The sequence below is a fragment of the Sciurus carolinensis genome, chromosome 1 (genome assembly GCF_902686445.1).
Source record: "Sciurus carolinensis chromosome 1, mSciCar1.2, whole genome shotgun sequence".
NCBI classification, from domain to species: Eukaryota; Metazoa; Chordata; class Mammalia; order Rodentia; family Sciuridae; genus Sciurus; species Sciurus carolinensis.
The window spans coordinates 137024031-137044321 of record NC_062213.1 but is presented as its reverse complement, the minus strand read 5'-3'; the positions used below and the strand labels follow the sequence as shown (position 1 = coordinate 137044321).

The window sequence follows — 20291 nt, the reverse complement described above, 5'->3', positions numbered from 1 at the left end:
CAGATAGATCACTAATCTCCAGAATCTATAAAGAACTCAAAAAACTCTACACCAAGAATGCAAATAATCCAATTGACAAATGGGCTAAGGAAATGAATAGACACTTCACAGAAGATCTACAAGCAATCAACAAACATATGGAAAAATGTTCAACATCTCTAGTAATAAGAGAAATGCAAATCAAAACCACCCTAAGATTCCATCTCACCCCAATTAGAATGGCGATTATCAAGAATACAAGCAACAATAGGTGTTGGCGAGGATGTGGGGAGAAAGGTACACTCATACATTACTGGTGGGGCTGCAAATTGGTACAGTCACTTTGGAAAGCAGTGTGGAGATTCCTTAGAAAACTTGGAATGGAAACACCATTTGACCCAGCTATCCCACTCCTTGGCCTATACCCAAAGGACTTAAAATCAGCATACTACAGAGATACAGCCACATGAATGTTCATAGCTGCTCAATTCACAATAGCCACATTGTGGAACCAACCTAGATGTCCTTCAATTGATGAATGGATAAAGAAACTGTGGTATATATATACAATGGAATATTACTCAGCCATAAAGAATGATAAAATTATGGCATTTGCAGACAAATGGATGAAATTGGAGAATATCATGCTAAGTGAGATAAGCCAATCTGAAAAAACCAAAGGACGAATGATATTGCTAATAAGTGGATGATGATACATAATGGGGGATGAGAGGTGTAAGTGTTAGGGTTAGAGTTAGGTTTAGGGAGGGGGGCAAGAATGGAGGAAAGAAGGACTGTATAGAGGGAAAAGAGGGGTGGGAGGGGTGGGGGGAAGGGAAAAAATAACAGAATGAATCAAACAACATTACCCTATGTAAATTTATGATTACACAAATGGTATGCCTTTACGCCATGTACAAACAGAGAAACAGCATGTATCCCATTTGTTTATAATAAAAAAAGATAAAAAAAAAAAAAGAGATACAGAGAAAGGTATTTCAGAGAAAAGGAAAGGCATGAGTTAAACAACAATAACCAAAACCCCCAAATAAAAAGAGATGGGAAGTACAGGGTGGTTGTGAAAATCAGCCAAGTATGAGGGTTAAAAACATAGGCTTTGACCTGGACAGATTTTAATAGAAATCCAGACACTATCACTTTCCTCAAATATAAAACATCCATTAGTAATTTTAATAGGAAAAGTGAGCTACAATTCAAATACTGACTAGTACAGCCAATCTACAAATATATTTATATTTAATTATATAGGGACTAGCAAAATAAAATAATACTGACTTGCTTCTATAATTTATATCATGCAGTTTTGAGATACAGAATCATAGCAATGAAATCTCAATGTAGTTTCATTTCTAGAGATGTTAAACATGTTTTCATATATTTGTTGACTGTTAGTATTTCTTCTTTTGAGAAGTGTCTGTTTAGTTCCTTTGTCCATATATTGAGGGTTATTCATTTTTTGGGTGTTAAGTTTTTTGAGTTCTTTGTGTAACCTGAATATTACTCTAGTCAGGCTGGCAATTATCAAGAATACAAGTAACAATAAATGTTGGTGAGGATGTGGGGAAAAAGGTCCATAGCCAGTGGGACTGCAAATAGGTGCAACTACTCTGGAAAGCAGTATGGAGAGTTCTCAAAAAACTAGAAAAGGAATTACCATTTGACCCAGTTATCTCACTCCTTGGTATATATTCAAAGGATTTAAAATCAGCTTACAAAGGTGATGCAGCCACATCCATGTTTATAGCAGCACAATTCACAATAGTTAAGCTATGAAGTCAACTTAGGTGCCCTTGAACAGATGAATGGATAAAGAAAATGTAGTATATATACACAATGAAGTATTACTCAGTCATAAAAAAGAATGACTATGATATTTGCTGGTAAATGGATGGATCTGGAGACTATTGTGCAAAATAAAATAAGTCAATCCCCCTAAAAACAAAGGTTGAATGTTTTCTTTGATATGAGGAAGGTAACCCACAATAAGGGGTGTGGGGAGGGGTTGAATAAAAGTTCAGTGGAATAGACAAAGGGAAATGAAGGGAAGGGAGCAGGGATGGGAAAAGAAAAGACAATGGAATAAATCTGACAACTTTCCTATGTACATATATGAATATACCATAGTGAATCTCACCATTGAAATGACAAATTCATCCCCAAGAAATTAACAACAACAACAACAAGAACAAAATAACTATGGGTAAATGGCAGAAAGATCAATAGAGGGAAGGAGCAAGGGGTGGGGAGAGGAAAGGGGATTGAGAGGTACTAGGTAGGGACTGAATTAGAACGAGATATAGTCCATGCTTTTATAATTATGTCAAAATGGATTCTACTATCATGTATCACTAAATAGAACTAATAGAAAAAAGAATCAGAGCAGTGAAAACACATGAAAGAAATCTGTTTATATGCTCCATCTTTCTATTATCTATCTGTATATTTATCCATCCTTTTAAATATATGTATTTCCTATAGGGAATAAAACTTAAGTATGAATACCTGTTTTGCATGTAAAAATCCATGAATAACCAATTTGGTATAATACAAGATTTAAGCAAATAATTGAATTTGAAAAATGTGGGGTTGTAAGACAGGCACTTAGAAAGTTACTGGCTTTCTGTATCTTCAGTTTGTAGTTAAAGTCATCTTCCTAACTTTATAGTTTTACCAAGTTTTAGTCATATTGAACAATTTAAAAAGTGTCATTCTCTTACCTTGCAGTCATCTGAAAGCACTTTAGGTTCCAGTAGAGTATTTTCTTCAAAAATCTGACCATTCCATCCCTTAAAACTAATAGGCAGTCCTGGGCCACTTGTCTGTGCTCTTGTCCATGTGTTTAGACAGTGAATGGTGATGATATGGGTGGCTTCTGAGCTCAGTAAATGAAGGAAGTTCATCTGGACTTTCCCAACTCCGAACTCCAACTAATACCATAGAAACAATATGTAGGTTATGAGATATGGCAATTTAGAAACTTCTAGTTTGGGGAAACGTGAGGAAAGTCCTTGAAAGGCAGACTGAGAAAACTTCTTTTCTTGGAATATAAGTGCTAGTTGGTGGTATGCTGATAAATGTTTAACCACAGGTTCTTGGGGGTTTGGGGAAGGGTGCTGTTTTAAAGCATTTTCTCATTTCCTTGTTGAAAATATTGCCAGCATAGTTGATTTCAGACTACCAAGGTTATGTCACTGAACATGGAATTGGGATGAGAAGTTAATAAAGCCTTTCTTGAGTCTATGTGAACTGGATCTAGCATACCATTGAGCTACTATCTATAACATAAAAATGAAGATAATTTTTATATTATTACCTACAATGTAATATAATTCATTTTAGATTAATGCTTTAGTAATTTTTTTCATAGGAACCTGAAATTCTTTTTTTTTTTTTTTTTGGTACTAGGGATTAAACCCACAGGTACTTTACCACTGAGCCACATCCCCTCCCCTTTTTCTTTTTATTATGAGACAGGGTTTCATTAAGTTGCTTAGGGCCTCACTAAGTTGTTGGGACTGTTCTTGATCCTCCTGCCTCAGCTTTTGAAGTTGCTGGAATTATAGAAGTGTGCCATTGCACCCAGCTAAGAATCTGAAATTCTGTGGATGCCTTGATTTAAGATTTTTTGTGAGTTCCCAAAGATAAGTTATAAACTCTAATAACTTGGTTGAATAATTTTAACCAAAAGAACTTTCATGGACAAGGATAAAATCGTATTCTTTGTGTTGTCAGCCCCTAAAGCAATTCTAGTCACAAGTTATCATTAATATTTATTGAATGAATGAATGCATGAATAATTATTAACAAATCAAATGAACAACAAAGGGCAAAACTGTCCAGGTCCAGTGGCACACACTTGTAATCCTAGTGGCAGGAGGTTGAGGCAGGAGAATCGAAAGTTCAAAGCCAGCCTCAGCAACTTAGCAAGACTCTAAGCAACTTAGTAAGACCCTGTTTTAAAATAAAAAATAAAAAGGGTTTGGGCCTATGGTTTAGTGGTTAAGCATCCCTGGGTTCAATCCCTGGTACCAAAAAAAAAAAAAAAAGCTAAACTTGGAACTTTGAGGTCTGATGGCACATTTTCCAGACCTAGACAGGGAAGCAAATTTTTCTATAGCTCTAGGCATTATTATTATCCTTTTATCATTATTCAAGCAAGGGGGTAGCCATATTGTAAGTGAATGGAAATATCCTTCATGAGGAATTAGTATGAATTTTCAAACCTAAAATTATAAAATATCAATTATGAGGTAATAGGGGAAAAAAAAAAAACAGCAGGAACAACAAACCCCTGACAAAGAGAGGAAAGGCAAAAGAAGGGCACAGGAATCAAAACATAGAAGAATGATCATAAGGAACATTAGGGTTTAAAAAGATAAATTCATTCATTTTACAGATCAGAATCAGAAATGTGTAAAATATTTAACCTGTCTGAGCCTTAGTTTCCTTGCTGGTAAAGTGGGATTAACAACAACCTGATAAGGGTTGTTATGAGGATTAGAAGTGACAAATGCAATTTACCTAGCCTAATGCTTGCTTGCAGTATGCCCTCTTTGCTGGCTTGCAGTTTCATTTCCTAGGTAGCACTAGAACACAGGTTCCCAATTCCTAGTCTTTCTGTGGTTGAGTTTATGGACAGAAAAAAATGGGAGAACTGATGCAGCTGTGTGAAGAACTGGTACCTCCTTTGCACAAATACAAATCCTGGGTCGACTTCCAAGGGGTTGAGGATGATCATGTAGATATTTTGGATGTAGCACTATCAGGTTGTTCTTTATTAGAGGTACATGATTTTCCTAGGAATGGAAGAATCCTTCCCTCTGTTTCAGGAAGAAACTAGTGCCTATTACAAGGAAACGCCCAGTTGTGAAGAAGGTAGTTCAACAATAAGCTGCTGGCGACTATACATTTTAGCTGCTGCCTTTATATGATGATGAAACACACAATAGGTACATTTGTCAGGTCTTTGCCAATGAGAATTAAATCTTGGTAATTTAACAAGCTGGTTTAATCAGAAAAAGAAGTGTAGTTTTGATTGCAACATGTAAGTTAAATGAAGTTTTAGGTTTTATAGATAGTTGTTATATAACATCTAGTGTTATACCGAATTCATTTGTGTTTATTCTAAATAGTTTATAGAATTCTACTTGAAAGAAAGTTTAAATAGTATTAAGTGGATATTTAGGAAGATATTTTGTGTCCAGTCACCAAAAATAGCACGCTGTTGGGGCAAAATTCTTCTTTTATTGATGATGATGTAATTTCCAGCAAAACTTTAGGTAGCACATTAATGATTACAAACACTGAAGTTCTTTAAGGTTTTTCTAATGCATATCATGTATAAAAACAATCTATGTTGCACAAGTTTTTGAGGAATTTAAAAAACATGATCAATAGATAAGTCAAACCGAGCCAATCATAAAAAAGCATGATCAAAATGTCAAATTTCACTGATTCAATATTTTTAAAAAACAATTTATTTCTTGACATGATAGATAATGAAGACTACCTTGACTTCATGCTTAAAATTCATAATTACGTGAAGTGGCAAAATTTTAAAAAATCATTGTTTATAGATACTGTGCAGCATACTGACATATGTTCTAAAATTCAGTACATACCTTTGTCACAGAAACAGGAGATAAACATGTCTGGCCACCAGCACTAAAATTACAGAAAACCTCAATGGCATCTGAAGGGCATCCAAGATTTGGATCAATCCAGTATTTTCCTATTAATTTATAGTAAAACACAAAGTTATTTAGGTGTCATGCTAAACTATGATACATATAATAATGCATACTTTATATATTATCATAGTCTTACATGTTAAAATACTTCAAAGATTAGAAACATTTATATTTAGTGAATGAATGAAAACTGCAAGTTTTGTGTAAAACTGACACTGAAAACTATTTTTCACACACCTATTTAAGGGTATTTCATAATTAAAATCACAATGACAGAATGACTGAATTTGTTATTTCATTCTACAAACAAAAGCTTAACTAAAAGTGAATGTCTAAAGTTACATAATTGAGAAAGTTAATGAGGTATCTGTGTATATTTCTGTTCTATATTGTTATAGAGTTTAACAAATATTTTTTTAATATGTGTATATAAACAACTTTAATTTCTCTAAGGAAAGTATGTGAGTAATGCTGATAATTAAAATAAAAATAGAATAAAATATTTTTTTGGTTTGTTTCAGAAGGAAAAATATGCAGTTAAATGGCCATCACTTTCTGTACTTTCTTGAGATTTGTAAGTGGGAAAAACAGAAGTAACTATAGTTAGTGTAAGCCTGCCAATCTTTGTGTCCACTGAGTGCCCAGGAGTAAAATGAGGCTTAAAGTCAGACTACAGGAAATACTTAGATTGAAAAGCATTGTGGTAGCATCTTAATTACAGAATAGTAGACTATGAATATTTTTTTTTTTGAGGTGCTAGGGATTGAACCCAGGGCCTTGTGCTTCCAAGGCAAGCACTCTTATCAATGGGCTATATATCCAGCCCATAGACTCTAAATATTGAAATAGCATTGTATTCCAAATATGAAGAATAGGAGTTTTTTTTTTTTTTTTTTAAAGGCAGTCCTGGTGTCTTTCATTCAAAAGGCAAAACAACCAGTTTTTGTCAAATATCACTTTCTATAATAGGTAAGATGCTTTTCCATTCCACCTTTACCACATAGTAAAGATTCCTCTAGTTCATCATGGGCTTCCTCTAACTTTGAAAAACAGGCTTTAGGTATATTCCTCTTTCTTATTCTACTAATCCTCCAAAATGCATACTTGCTGAATAGGTAGCCCAAAGAGTAAGAACTGTCCTCTGATGTAGTGATTTTTAAATTTTAGTGCACATCGAACCATCTGTCAAAGCACGTATAACTGGGCTCCACCACTGGAGTGGCTGATTCATTAAGTCTGGGGTGAGGCTTGAGAATCTGCATTTTGAAAAAAATCTAATTCTGATCCAGGGAACATATCTGGAGAACCACTAAACTGTTGAAATATGGAAGAATGGGGTAAAGGAGAGCTACCCTTCTTAGTCCTTTTTCCTCAGAATTTTGAATATTTTAAAGTTTGTAGAAATTATTGCTGGATTCTTCACCAGATTCTAATGCAGCCTTCCAGTCTTATCTAAGGGAGTAAACATGGATCTTCACTCACCATCTTTCCTCTTCCTAGACATGCTTTCCTCCTACTATGAGCTAATATAAATTTTATGAAAGGTTTTCTATCAAACAAACTCTCATTGTTATATGAGGTGGAATACTTCGAATTTAGGCATTACATTATACAATGATGAAGTGACAGGGGATCCATAACTTCTTTCAGGTTATGTGGAGCTCTAAATAAGGTCTTATAACAATATGTTTTTGTGAGCCTAAATGTTCTAACTTAAAACTGGCTCTCCCCTGAGGACACTGCTTCCCTTAGAACCCTTTCAACTTCTGCAGCAGCCCCTACAACACTGTGCCTGGAGGTTGGAAGGTGTCTTTTTTGCTATCTGCAGATCATTCTCCCCATTTTCTCCTTAAACACTCATCATTGTTGTATCACCCACTGACCCATCCTGGTGAAACCAATGAACGTTTTCTTTGAAGATTTTAGTTTCTGGCTTGTGGTTGCGTTCAGAAAATCTATTTATGACGTAATTCCTGAATTGTGGATAACTATAGCTTCTTAAACTATCACTTGCTAATTTCCCTTAATTCCCCGATCTCTAAATATCAGATAGCTCTAGGACACAGTTTTTAGATCTCTTTTTTTTCTTTCTTTTTTTTTTTTTGTGGTGCTGGGGATTGAACACAGGGCCTTGTGCTTGCAAGGTAAGCACTCTGCCAACTGAGCTGTATCCCCAGCTCTCTTTTCTTTCTTTACCTACAATTTAGGTAATCTTAAATAGTCAAGGTATAAAAATGTCATTTATATTATGAATGTCATTCATAATTTTTACCCCTGGCCAGAATCTCTCTCTTGACCTTTTTAGTGGAATAGCCAATTACCCAGTTGACAGTCTTACTTGAAAATCTAATGTCAAACTAAATATCTCAAACTAAATATATCCAAATTGAACTATTTATCTTTTGTTCACATTTGCTTCTTCTGAAGTCTGATGTCTTCTCCATCTCTGTTAACAACTCCACCCTTCTATAGTTCAAAGCCTTAGAGTCATTTTTTACCATTCTGTTTCTCTCATAGCCCACATCTAATCTGTCAACAAAATCTGCTGGTTTCACCTTTAAAGAGATACAAAATTCTGACCATTGGTTACTATAGTTGATCCTATGTGATCAACTCTAGTCCAACTGATCATTATCTCTTCTCGGTTTGTTGGTTCTTTTTTCTTTTCCCCTCCTGAGTTATTTCAATAGCCTCCTCAGTGATTTCCCTGCTTCTACCCTTGTCTTCATTATATGTGCAACACATCAAGTAGAGTAATCCTTTAAAAATCCAAGTCAAATTATTTCATTCCTTTGCTCAAAAATTTTCAATGATTTCTCAAAAGCTGGATATTTTTGAGTAGTTTAGCAGGTCCTACATAATCTGGTTTCTTGATATCTTTCTGACTTAGTTTCCTACAAGTCTTCAATTTAGTTCTTCCAGACACACTGGCCTGCCTGCTAACTCTAGAACATGCTAACTATACTCCTGGGCTCAGGGCTTTTGTGTGTGTGCTTTAAGTCTGGAAAGCTCTTTCCTTAGATTCCTGGAGTTTGCTCTTTTCTCCTTCTGATAGCTCTCAAATGTCACTTACTCAGTGTGGGGAGCCATCCTTATCTAGCAGAATCAGGTGAGGTTGAGCCATGGGACGCAGGGGTCTGATTTGTAGGAACTGGCAGCCAGGGAGGTCTGTTCCAGATTGCTGGGGAGTATGTAGCACTGTGTGGGAGTGGTTCCCTGCCTGGTTATATAATAGTTTCTCTGAGCAAATCGACTCCTCTAACTCCACCTCATCCTGTTCAACACAGAAGTCCCTCCTGGCCAGGGCCCCTTTACCTGTGACTATAAATAAAAGAGAGTTGGGCTACTCTGTGTTAGAGGCCAGATTTGGTACGGCCCCATTCCGTCACGCCCCCTCTCATTATATTGATTATATAAGTTTATGGGTAATTGATTGATTTATAGCCAACACCATCCTCTGGCAGTTAACCCTTTTCTCATCCACGTGGAACGTGGCAGAAATGCCCACATCTCAGAGATGCCTTCACTCCACTTTTAATCATATTCCCTTTCCTCTATAACTCTTGTCATCTCTAGTGATGTGAGTATTTGGGGACATAAAGACCTTTCTGATACTACACATTCCACACCACTTAGCTATTTCTACTATAAGAAAGACACAATGTGAATTTTGATTTCATACTGATTTTATCTTACAATGTCTTTCTTCCTATCAATTTTATAGAATTTTATGCCCTCAAATATGGGAAAGAATCAAGCTTAGAACTGTTATAGGCAGTTATAATTATAGATATTATTTTAGTTTTTATATTAATATAGGGTAGGAAGTATCTATAAAAGCTAAATATTTTATTAAGATAAATAAAGGGAACATTTCACAGCACTTTAGAATGAAAGCATATTTTTTGATACGAATATATAGATGTATGTGTGTGATATGTGTATTTGTATATAAAAATTAAAGACTACTAACTTATGAAATAACAATCTAGTTTTTTCAAATCAGCATACAGTCAATGTATGGAGACTAAAATTTTTAGCAAAAATAATAATATTCATTATATAGTTAACCTGAGACCAAACAAATTAAAATAAAATAACATAGTATAGCAGAGTTTTCCCAATGTAAGTGGCATATGCTGTACTTGGTTTAAAACCTTTCCTTGATGGCTTTACTCTAAATTCAGTTTTGCATTACTGGTTAATGAACTTGAGGTTATCTGTATACAGAATGAGAACCTTCTAACAATGACAAACTATTCTATCTTCATGGTCACTGATTCTAGGTTGGGGAATTTAAATTCTGTTTTGTAAAAACCATACTGTAGGAAAGCATAGTGGAAGTGGCTTTATGATTTCCTTCTTAGTATTGTCAACTTTGGTGGTCCTGAATTACCAAGTTTTACAGGTGCTCCTGTTGGCCAACCCCAAAGGCCAGCTTTATCTATTTTAACTTTTAATATGAACGTGATACATTCCAAAGACAAAGTATAAGCAAATGATATAGCTAGGGGTGCAGTGACATCAGAAATATCTCTTCTTCTGAGTATTTGTTTTTGATGTAATTAAAATGGCTTCTGCCAGTGTTTTATCAAAATGACTTACAATTTGGAATGAATGCTTTGTAAATTTCAAATGTACTAAAATGACAGAATTAAGTTAGACATCAGATTCTGAGGAAACCAAGAACTTACCATCTGATACTTTGTGTTCACAGTTGAGCAAATCTTTGCAGATTCGTGCTGGGTTATCTCTTGTGCCAAGGGGATTCTTGATGCTGTGTAGTAAATTGCTAAGGTAGTTCAGGGTTTTGAATATCTCTGCACCGTGGTCGACTAAAGTCACTTCAGTATTCTGGTAGCTCTGCCAAGTCATCATAAGAATCATATAAGCAGTAAAACCCTAATGAACATCATAGATCAAGGCAGAAAAAAATGTGTTCCTAGTTGTGTACAAAGATTTGGGGGTAGGATGCAAAGAGTGGTTTACATTTAAGCATAGACATATGCATATGTTTTATTGACCTTGATCCTACAAAAGAGAATAAATTTACACTTGAAAATTTAGTTTTCAAGCTAACACGCACTTAAAGAATTACTATGTTTACTATATAATGCTTTATATATATATATATAAATATATATATTATATATATATAATGCTTTTTAAACTACACTTTGAATAAAACAAGTTTAAATAAATGAGAGGTGATGACACATATGTCCCATTTTAAGAAATATGGCTAACTTCATTTAACTTCATTTAATTGTTTTATTCAATGGCACCAAATTCCTTACATGTAAGTCCTTAACAACATTACATTTTTGTTTTAAATATTTTCCTTACAAAATATCCTATGCATATATTCCTGTTTAATTATAGTTTGTCCTTGAAAATGGTTTCTTGTTTTCAATCTGTTTTAAATACAGTCTTTGAGATAATGCCACATTTTGGCCTCAAAAATTCTTCTGTTTAATTTGTGTATTGAGATTGCCAATATAAATAAAGCCAGATATATTACCTCCATCTGTAGAGCAGTATTTGATTCAATCAAGGCTTGAATAGCAGCATTGATATCCATTTGTTTCTGTGTAAAACAAAACCATTTGAGATCAGCAATAAGATCAACACTGAATGTTCTCAAGTAAAGGCTGTAAATTTTGAAAGCACTGCTCTTAAAGTATACCAGACTTATCTGAAATGGATTTGTAACTCTTATGGTTAGACAGATTTTGCAAATATTGCCTGATTATCACAAGGACAATATGCTGCCTTCATCCAGATCTCAAAAGTCTCCTAATTAAAATAGGACCAAAATCTAGGGCCCTCAAATGAAAAACTATTTGTCCCTGCTGCAGGAAAACACACATACACTATTACTCAACTGGAAGAAGAATGAAATATGATCTCCTCACTTAATAAATTGTAAAGTGAACAATAAATAACTGTAATAATTTTTAACAGCTACATTCTTGGAAGGAAAACAGAATAAAATACTACTGTCCTGAGGTAGTCACCACATTAGTTTAATCTGATACTTCTGTGGTCTTAAAAACAATTTCTAAGTTGGAAAATGTACCATTAGTCCCAAAAGAAATAATACAGCATGAATCCAATCTGCTTCTTCATTTAATAAGAGATATTTTTAGAGAAAAATTCAGCATAACCATAAGTAAAAGTATTTTTGTAATTAAAGAAAATAAGCTCGGAAGCTAAGAAGCATGAGTTGGGAGAAGGTTTTGGGAAATGGCATCTTTGTAGGGGAACCAAGCAAACTAATTTCTTTCTGGATGACTGTACTGCTGAGATACCTTTTTACTAGGAAGTTCACACAACAGAAACTGTTTTGAACAGATAATCTGAAAAACTAGTTAAAATGATGTAACAATCAATAAAATATACTCCTTTGCTTCAACATCTGATTTTCATATTGGAAAATAATTGGCTCATTCTGCATATATACTGCCAAACACTGACATTGACAGTAAAATGGCAAGCAAAAAAAAAAAAAAATTGTCCTATGGAGCTTAAGTTTAGAGGGGAGACAGACATTAATCAAACCATGTAAAGATACATCATTATACATTGTGATATGTACTTTGAAGAAAGGTGCATGAACCTATAAGAGAAATTAAGGAGCTGATCAAATCTGGAGGATATAAGAGGTTAGAAGGGATAGATAAGTCAGGGAAGGCTTCCCTGAGACAGGGACAGTTGAGTCAAAATCTGAACAAAAAATAGGAATTTTTAGGGAAAGCGTAGGAGAGCTTTTTGAGCAAAAGCAACAAACATGCACAAAGGCATGAGACATGACCTACTCAAGAAGCAACCAAAAGGGTTACCCTAAAATGTTCTCCACAGAGTAAATAACTATCACCATCTTGCTTGTGCAAATGGGCAGATTTTTTTATATAGGCCACACAAAAATATTGGCACTAAAATGAATGGAAAACTGAGTTGAGTGCTATATGAGCCACCTTTACACATCCACTTGATATCCTGTTGGTGATTAAAAGAGCACTCACTAGAAAAACTAGCATAGGGGTTCTCAAACTCCTCAGAATCAGAATTCTTTTGTACTTTAAAATATTATTAAGCACCTTAAAGAACTTTTGCTTATGTGAGTTTTAACTTGATAATTACCATGTGCTAATTTACTCATGTGCTAAGTGCTTAAAGTAAGCCCATTGTATATTAATATACATAAAATAGTTTTATGAAAAATAAGTTTTTCAAAACAAAAAAGTAGTGAAAAAGTATTGCTGTTTTATGTTTTTATACAGGTCTTTAATGACTAGATGATAGCTAAATTCTTATATTTTCTCCTGTACTAAATCAGTTGTGACTCATTATTTTTTATTTTGTTATTTATTTATTTTTTGGCAAATGCTGGGGATTGAACCCAGGGCCATGTGCATGCTAGGCAAGCACTCTAATATTTATTTTAGTTAAAATATATGAAGAAAGTTTGACCTCAGAGATATGTAGCTGAAAACAGAGGAGTCTTGTTGTAACTGTTTCAGGTATCTTTGATATTATACCAACACTCAACAAGTGGTAGTGTGTGGTGTCCTCCCCTCTCTCTACCAGTCTACCACTCTAACACTGAGCTACTTCCCCAGCCCCCCATGTTTTGAGGTGCAAGCAAAGATTTATTTAGGAATGCAAGGAGATTTATTAAAAAAAGCAAACAACAGAGCAGGATACACACACGAAGGAGAGGGAGTATGGGTGCTTGAGTAAAATGTGCTTTCAGGGTGCTGGGCTCTTCTTTTTTTTTTTCCTCTCCACATTTTCTTATTGATGCATTATAGTTGTACATAATCATGGGATTTATTCATACACACACACACAATATAACAATATAATTTGGTCAATATCACTCCCTAGCACTCCCCCCAATCTCCTACCCCTTGATCCCTTGTCCTTTACTGATCTCCTTTTGAATTTCAAGAGATTCACTCCACTTTCTTTTCCTTTTTCCTCTCTAGCTTCCACATATGAAAGAAAACATACAACCCTTGACCTTCTGAGTTTGGCTTATTTTGCTTAACATAATGGTCTCTAGTTATCCATTTTCCTGCATATGCCATAATCTCATTTTTCTTTATGCCTAGCCCTTTTATTCTTTATTTTGAGTCAGGGTCTCATAAAGTTGCTGAGGCTGACTTTGAACTGGCAATCTTTCTGTTTTAGCCTCCTGAGTGGCTAGGATTACCATGCCCTGCAGGTAGTTTCTTGAAGGTGGCAATGTGAAAACTGGAACAGTTCAGGAACATCCTGAACTATTTTATATTAAAATCCATTGGTCTATCTTGAACTTTGACAACAGTTTTCACCTATGCGTGGTTTTATTAACACCATGCACTGATCATTCAGAAAACATTGGTTCATGGAATTATGCAGATCTTCCAAACACTAACACATTTCAGTATTTAAAAAAAATTTACATTTGTTAATATCATTACCAATCTCATCAAAAAAAGCATGCACACTGAAGTTTTCAAATTCTTCATAATAAATAAATATAAGTTTCTCACAATTCTTTTTTTCTTTTTTCTTTTGGCAATACCAGGGATTGGACCCAGGGTACTGTACCATTAAATTGTATCCCCAACCTTTTTTATTTTTTTAATTTTGAAACAGAATCTGTCTAAATTTCTGAAACTGTCCTCAAACTTGTGACCCTCCTGTCTCATCCTCCCAACTCATAGGCTTGACATCACAGGCTCCTTTCATTCATTCTCTCTCTCTCTCTCTCTCACTCTCTCGCTCTCTTGCTCTCTCTCTCTCAGTGGGGATATTAGAGATTTAACCCAGGCATGTTTTACCATTGAACAATATCCCCAGTCCTTTTTAATTTTTGTGACAGGGTCTCACTACGTTACTGAGCCTGGCTTCCCTCGACCTTGTGATCCTCCTGTCTAAGCCTTCTGAGTTGCTGGGATTACAGGTGTGCACCAATTGTTCCTGGCTCTTGTTTCATTCTTTTTCAAGAAAATATCTGCCAAATACTTATGTCTTAATAAAACCGGTCTGTTATGTAAAAATGATCTTTCATGATAAAAGAGGTAAGTTTAGTTTGCTACTCAGACAGTTGTACATTGGTTTTTTTTTAAGTCCACAACTCTATTTCCAGTGTCCTGTACAAGTGCTTTACATGTTCTTCCATTTCATCACACACAATATTAAAAAAACATGTTCTCAAGATTAGAGTTTAGGAACAATGAGAAAAAAATGGTAATGACCTCTCAGAGTCTCTCTTCTATAAAAGCAATAAGGAAAATTGCCACCAAGTTTTTCAGAATTATAGACATTAACGAAATGCTTGAAACAATTTGGGAAACATTTATTTAACAAAAAGTTGAATCTTGATAAAAGCAGTAAGCTTTGTAGAGTTTTAACTTGCCCTATTCCCATGCCCATCTTTCCAGCTCTGCAGTAGCCCTGAAAACCATTAAAGTTTATGGGAGGCCAGTGTCTTGGACTAGCCTTCTGGACTAGGCCCCAGAGGACCGGAACAAACCAGAACAGAATCTGTGATAAGTGCCATGTATAATCAAATTAAATTTTGAAATGGGCCAGTTTTGCACAAAACAGATTCAGTCAATTTGAGTTAGTGTAATTAGGAATTCCCTTATTAACCCTATAAAGAAAGTAACTTTAAAATGATGAATTCATTATTTGTTCTGTTTCTGTTTTTTTCAGCCCATTCTGCCTAGAAATCCCACCTCTTCTGCTTGGTTCATCAGAATAATAAACCTACTTTATAGAATGAGGTATTGTTCAATTCTAGAATCACAAATAAGCGCCAATCAGACCTTTAAACTGTGTTGTAATTATGAATTTTGAAAAAAATTAACAGTCTTCATTCACAGTGAAAAACCTACTAGAGAATGGAACTGGATTTGTTTCAAAGCTTCATTTCCAGAAAATTGTTACTATTTAAACTTTCTGGTAGTTCCCTGGAAGACACTACTTGCAAGGCTGTCTTTATTTTACCTGACTTAGAAGTCATACGAGATGAAAAAAATTATTCGACTTATCCAAGAACACCATGAACTTCCCTAGACATATCATAATCTAAGTGTTAAATGCTATAGATAATTTTGAAAGCAGAAAGAGAGGAGTCTCATCATACCCAAGAGACACTTAATCAGATTAATAGTTAATTTCTCAGAAAACCACAGAAGTGAGCAGGCAGTGGGGTATAATATTGACTGCTGAAATAAAAGGATGCCAACCAAGAATTCTATATCCAGTAGAACTATCCTTCAAAAGTGAAAAAAAAATTAAGACATTCTCAGAGAAACAAAAACCAGAATTCATTCATAGCATACTTACTCTAGAAAAATACTAATGGGAGTCCTTTAGGCTGAAATTAAATAACAGTACGCAAACACTTAAATTCACATGAAGAAAGGAAGATCCCTGGTAAAAGTAACTATACAGATAAATATAAAAGGTAGTGTAGGCTCCAAATAACCAAAATAGTCTTTGAAAAGAACAAAGTTGGAGGCATTATGCTTCCCGATTCCAAAACTTTCTACAAAGGGACTGTAATCAAAAGTTTCCAAATGGCATAAAGAGAGACACACAGACCAAAGGAATAGAATAGAGTCTGAAACTAAACCCTCACATTTATATTCAAATGATTTTCAATATGGATGACAATGAGGAAAGGACAGTCTTTTCAACAAACATGCTGCAAAAACAGGATATCCACGTGCAAAAGAATGAAATTGAATCATCTATCAGATTCAAAATGAACAAAAATTAACTTGAAATGGATTGAAGACCTAAACATAAGGGCTTAAACTATAAAACCCTTAGAAGAAAACAAGGGAAAGGCTTCATGACAGCAAATTTGGCAATCATTTCTTGGAATGACAACAAAATCATAGTTAATGGGAGAAAAAAATAGATAAATTAGACTATTCAAAATATTTTAAAAAGCTTCTGTTTATCAAAGGACAATATCAAGTGTGAAAAGGGCAACAAATGGCATGGGAGAAAATATTTGCAAATCATGTATCTGGTAAGAGATTAATGTTTAGGAGATATAAAGAATTCTGATGACTCAAACAACAAAATATCATGCACTTAATTAAAAAAAACAAGCAGTGTTGAGGGCCGTCTTGGACAAGATTGCGCCTGGCAGTGAGCCAAAGGGCACTGGCTACCAAAATAAGGAAGTACCCAAAAAGGCTGCTTACTTACTAGTTCCTTTAAGACTTATGACGTGTTAACGCCAAACTCAAGGATTGGCTATCTAATATCATGCCGTGCATGGACAGCTCGTGATTTACATAGTGCTATGCTGACATTCCTCTGCATGCTCTCCTGTGTGAGAGAAAGCTTTGCTATAATTGGCTGATAAGCTAGGAGCCTGGGGGAGGAGAGAGGGAGAGAGAAGAAGAAGGAAGATAGGGGGAGAACAAAGGAGACAGAGAAACAGGGAGGACGCAATAAATCTCATCAAACTAAAGATTAGTGGTGTCTCCTTTCTCCGTGCTGGTTCCACTGGATGGAACAAGGCAGCCGGGTAATGTAGGTTAGTGGTAGAGCACTTGCCTGGTATGAACAAGGCCCTGGGTTTGATCTCTAGCACAACAAAAACTAAAAACCTTCAATAGACATTTCTTCAAAGAAGATATATATATAAACAGCCAACAAACACATGAAAATAGGCTCAAAATCATGAATTGTTAGGGATATGCAAATCAAAAAACCACAATGGGACATCACTTCACCACCATTAGGATGATGGATATTAAAAGAACAGAAAATAACAAATGTAGGTGATGATGTAGAAAAATTGGGACCCACGTGCACTGCTGGTTTGACTGTGAAGTAGTAAGGTGCTACTGAAAAAAGTTTGTCAGTTTTTCAAATATTTAAACACAGAATTACTATATGATCCAACAATTTCACTTGTAGGTATATCCCCAAATGAGTTGAAAATAGGGACTCAGATATTTGAATATCCATATTCATAGTAGCAATATGCACAATAGCCCAAAGGTGGAAGCAATATTAAGTGTCCATCTGGATAAAATATACTATATAAATTCAATGGAATATTATTCAGCCTTAAAAAGGAATGAAATTCTAACATATGTGTACAATATGGATGAACTCGAAGATATTATGCTAAGTGAAATCAGTCAGTCACAAAAGAACAAATACTGTATGACTTGACTTATGTGCAGTACCTGGAGCAGTCAAGGTCATAGAGACAGAAAGTAGAATGGTGGTTGCTGGGGGTTTGGGAAAGGGAGAGATTGGGAGTTATTGTTTAATGGGTACAGAGTTTCAATTTTGGAAGATGAAAAAGTTCTAGAGATGAATTGTGGTGATCATTGCACAATTATGTACATAATGCCACTGAGCTACACTTACAAAAGGTTAAAAAGGTAAATTTTATATTATGTATGTTTTACCACAATTAAAAATAATACATAAATATGCTCCTTATCCTTTGGTCCCAACCATCTCACTTCTGGGAAATGGTGCTATAGATATTCTACATATAGAAAATGATATATACATACATAAAGTGATATGTATAAGGACAGGACATTAGTATTTACAAAAGATTAGACACAACTTAAATGCTTATCAATAGGAATGGATTGAACAGATCACAGGTATTCTTTTTTTTTAAAAATGTTTTTGTTTTAGTTGGACACAAAACCTTTATTTTATTTTTATGTGGTGCTGAGTATCGAACCCAGGGCCTCAGGCATGCTAGCAAATGCTCTACCACTGAGCCACAACCCCAGCCCCACAGGTATTCTTAAGTGACATGACTTGATTTGTTTTCTTTGAGTGTGTGGCAGTGAAGAATGTAATGACTATTACTAGATTAGTAGTTTGGTAGTTAATTCAAGGAATTTTAACCACCATTTGTGCAAATTACAAGTTACTAAAAGTAATTTTGGATAGGCATTAGAAAGAAAAGGAATTTCAAAGCACTAGGCCACTTGTGAATTTTCTTAGTGAGCTCCCTATTTCTGTAATTCCCACTCTATTCCCAAAGCCTACTTTATGCCTAGCATACAACAGTCACTCTACTTGTTGAATTTATTGATTTTTTTTCTTGAGGGGTATCCTTTAGGGAGGGCAGGTCTGGACATACTGTATTAAGAGGACTTGTCTAGGAAGTCATTCATTAACACCTAACTGATTAGGTACAGTGAAGGGGTTCATGAAAATAGCTTCCTCCATGTACTCCAGTTAAAGAGAACATATTACTACATGAAAACATCTTAATGTTTTTTTAAAAATACAAGCATGTAAAGTAAAAAATACAGAATAAAGAGTGACCAGATTGTCACTTCACAGTCAGGAATAAGGAGGAGAATTAGGGGGATCCATTATATTTTGGGGGAAGGTAATCTTCATAATTTTCTCCCAGTTTATTTGAGTAAAACATAGATCTAGTCTTGGCACCTTAGTATTTTGAGTAGTGTTATTTTTCAAACTTTTGAAGTCTCAAGATCACAGGATGGTGAAATGAAAAACTGAAGGGATAGGAACTAATTTCACCTTCTCCATGTGGAGGTGTTGTTGGCTCTAGGGAACCAGGACCATAGCAGCAACTGCCTTCTCTTAAGTCCCAATTGAAGTTCCATATTTGACCTTTTAATTGTGATAAAGTTCAGAATTTCTTACCTCATTTACTAATTTTCAATAATTATTATTTCTACCTCATGCACCAAACACAGACACACATACCCATCTGTTTTTCCCTTTACTCTGCTAATCACTTTTGTTTAACTTTAACATCCTAAAATAGATTTCTTTATTAGTTTCTAAGTACTTAACCATATACACTTAGGTCTGGTCATTACCCTATCCTACATCCAAAATCACCATCAATATATGTTTCCTTTCCTGAAACAGGTCCTTTTAGATCTTCTTCTGCTTTAGAAACTTTAGCAAATCAAGTTAGTTCCAAAAGGGGTTGGACTAGACCAGATGTTTCCAAACTTACTTTGACACACATCTGTTTTATAAGAAACAGTTTTTTATATTATGATAAGGTTCACACATATATTTAACTGAAACATAGTTTTATATAACAATATTCTTACTATTGATAATAGACTGATTTTTTGTTTCTTAATGTCTGCTTTTCTTATTGAGGTAAAATTAACAACATAAAATTCACCACGTGGACCATTTAAAATGTAAAATTCAATCGTTTCTTATAGATTCTAATAATAACATGCAACTATTACCAATCTCTACTTTCAGAACATTTTGATCATCCCCAAAAGAAAACCCACACCCATTAAGCAGCTACTACCTATATTTTTTTGTATTTTATTCTATCTCATTTCAAAAGAATGCTGAATGGAACTCACTAAATTGTTCTCACAGTCCATTGACCAATTAATCACAACTCACAGTCTGAAATAACTGCTAAATAATTATTGAGAAGGCTCGTAGTTCTAATTATATGATCGTATTCCATTCTAGACACTAGTCCTCTCTAAGTGAAACTTTCATTTTGGAGGATTCACACTAAAATTTCTACATGTGATGTAGTATGTATGTGTGTGTGTGTTTTGAATGCAAGCATGCATTCATTCT

General features: G+C 34.7%; 1 protein-coding gene across 1 annotated transcript in view; it reads right to left on the bottom strand.

The window, feature by feature from the left end:
• Col24a1 (collagen type XXIV alpha 1 chain) overlaps positions 1-20291 on the bottom strand; it is a 391233-nt gene that overhangs the window by 8125 nt on the left and 362817 nt on the right. Inside the window, exons 56-59 of the mRNA XM_047523663.1 lie at positions 11212-11277; positions 10385-10553; positions 5622-5731; positions 2718-2927 (exon numbers count right to left, since the gene is read on the bottom strand). Of these exons, the coding sequence (XP_047379619.1) occupies positions 2718-2927; positions 5622-5731; positions 10385-10553; positions 11212-11277 (555 nt within the window). The remainder of the gene's footprint in view (positions 1-2717; positions 2928-5621; positions 5732-10384; positions 10554-11211; positions 11278-20291) is intronic.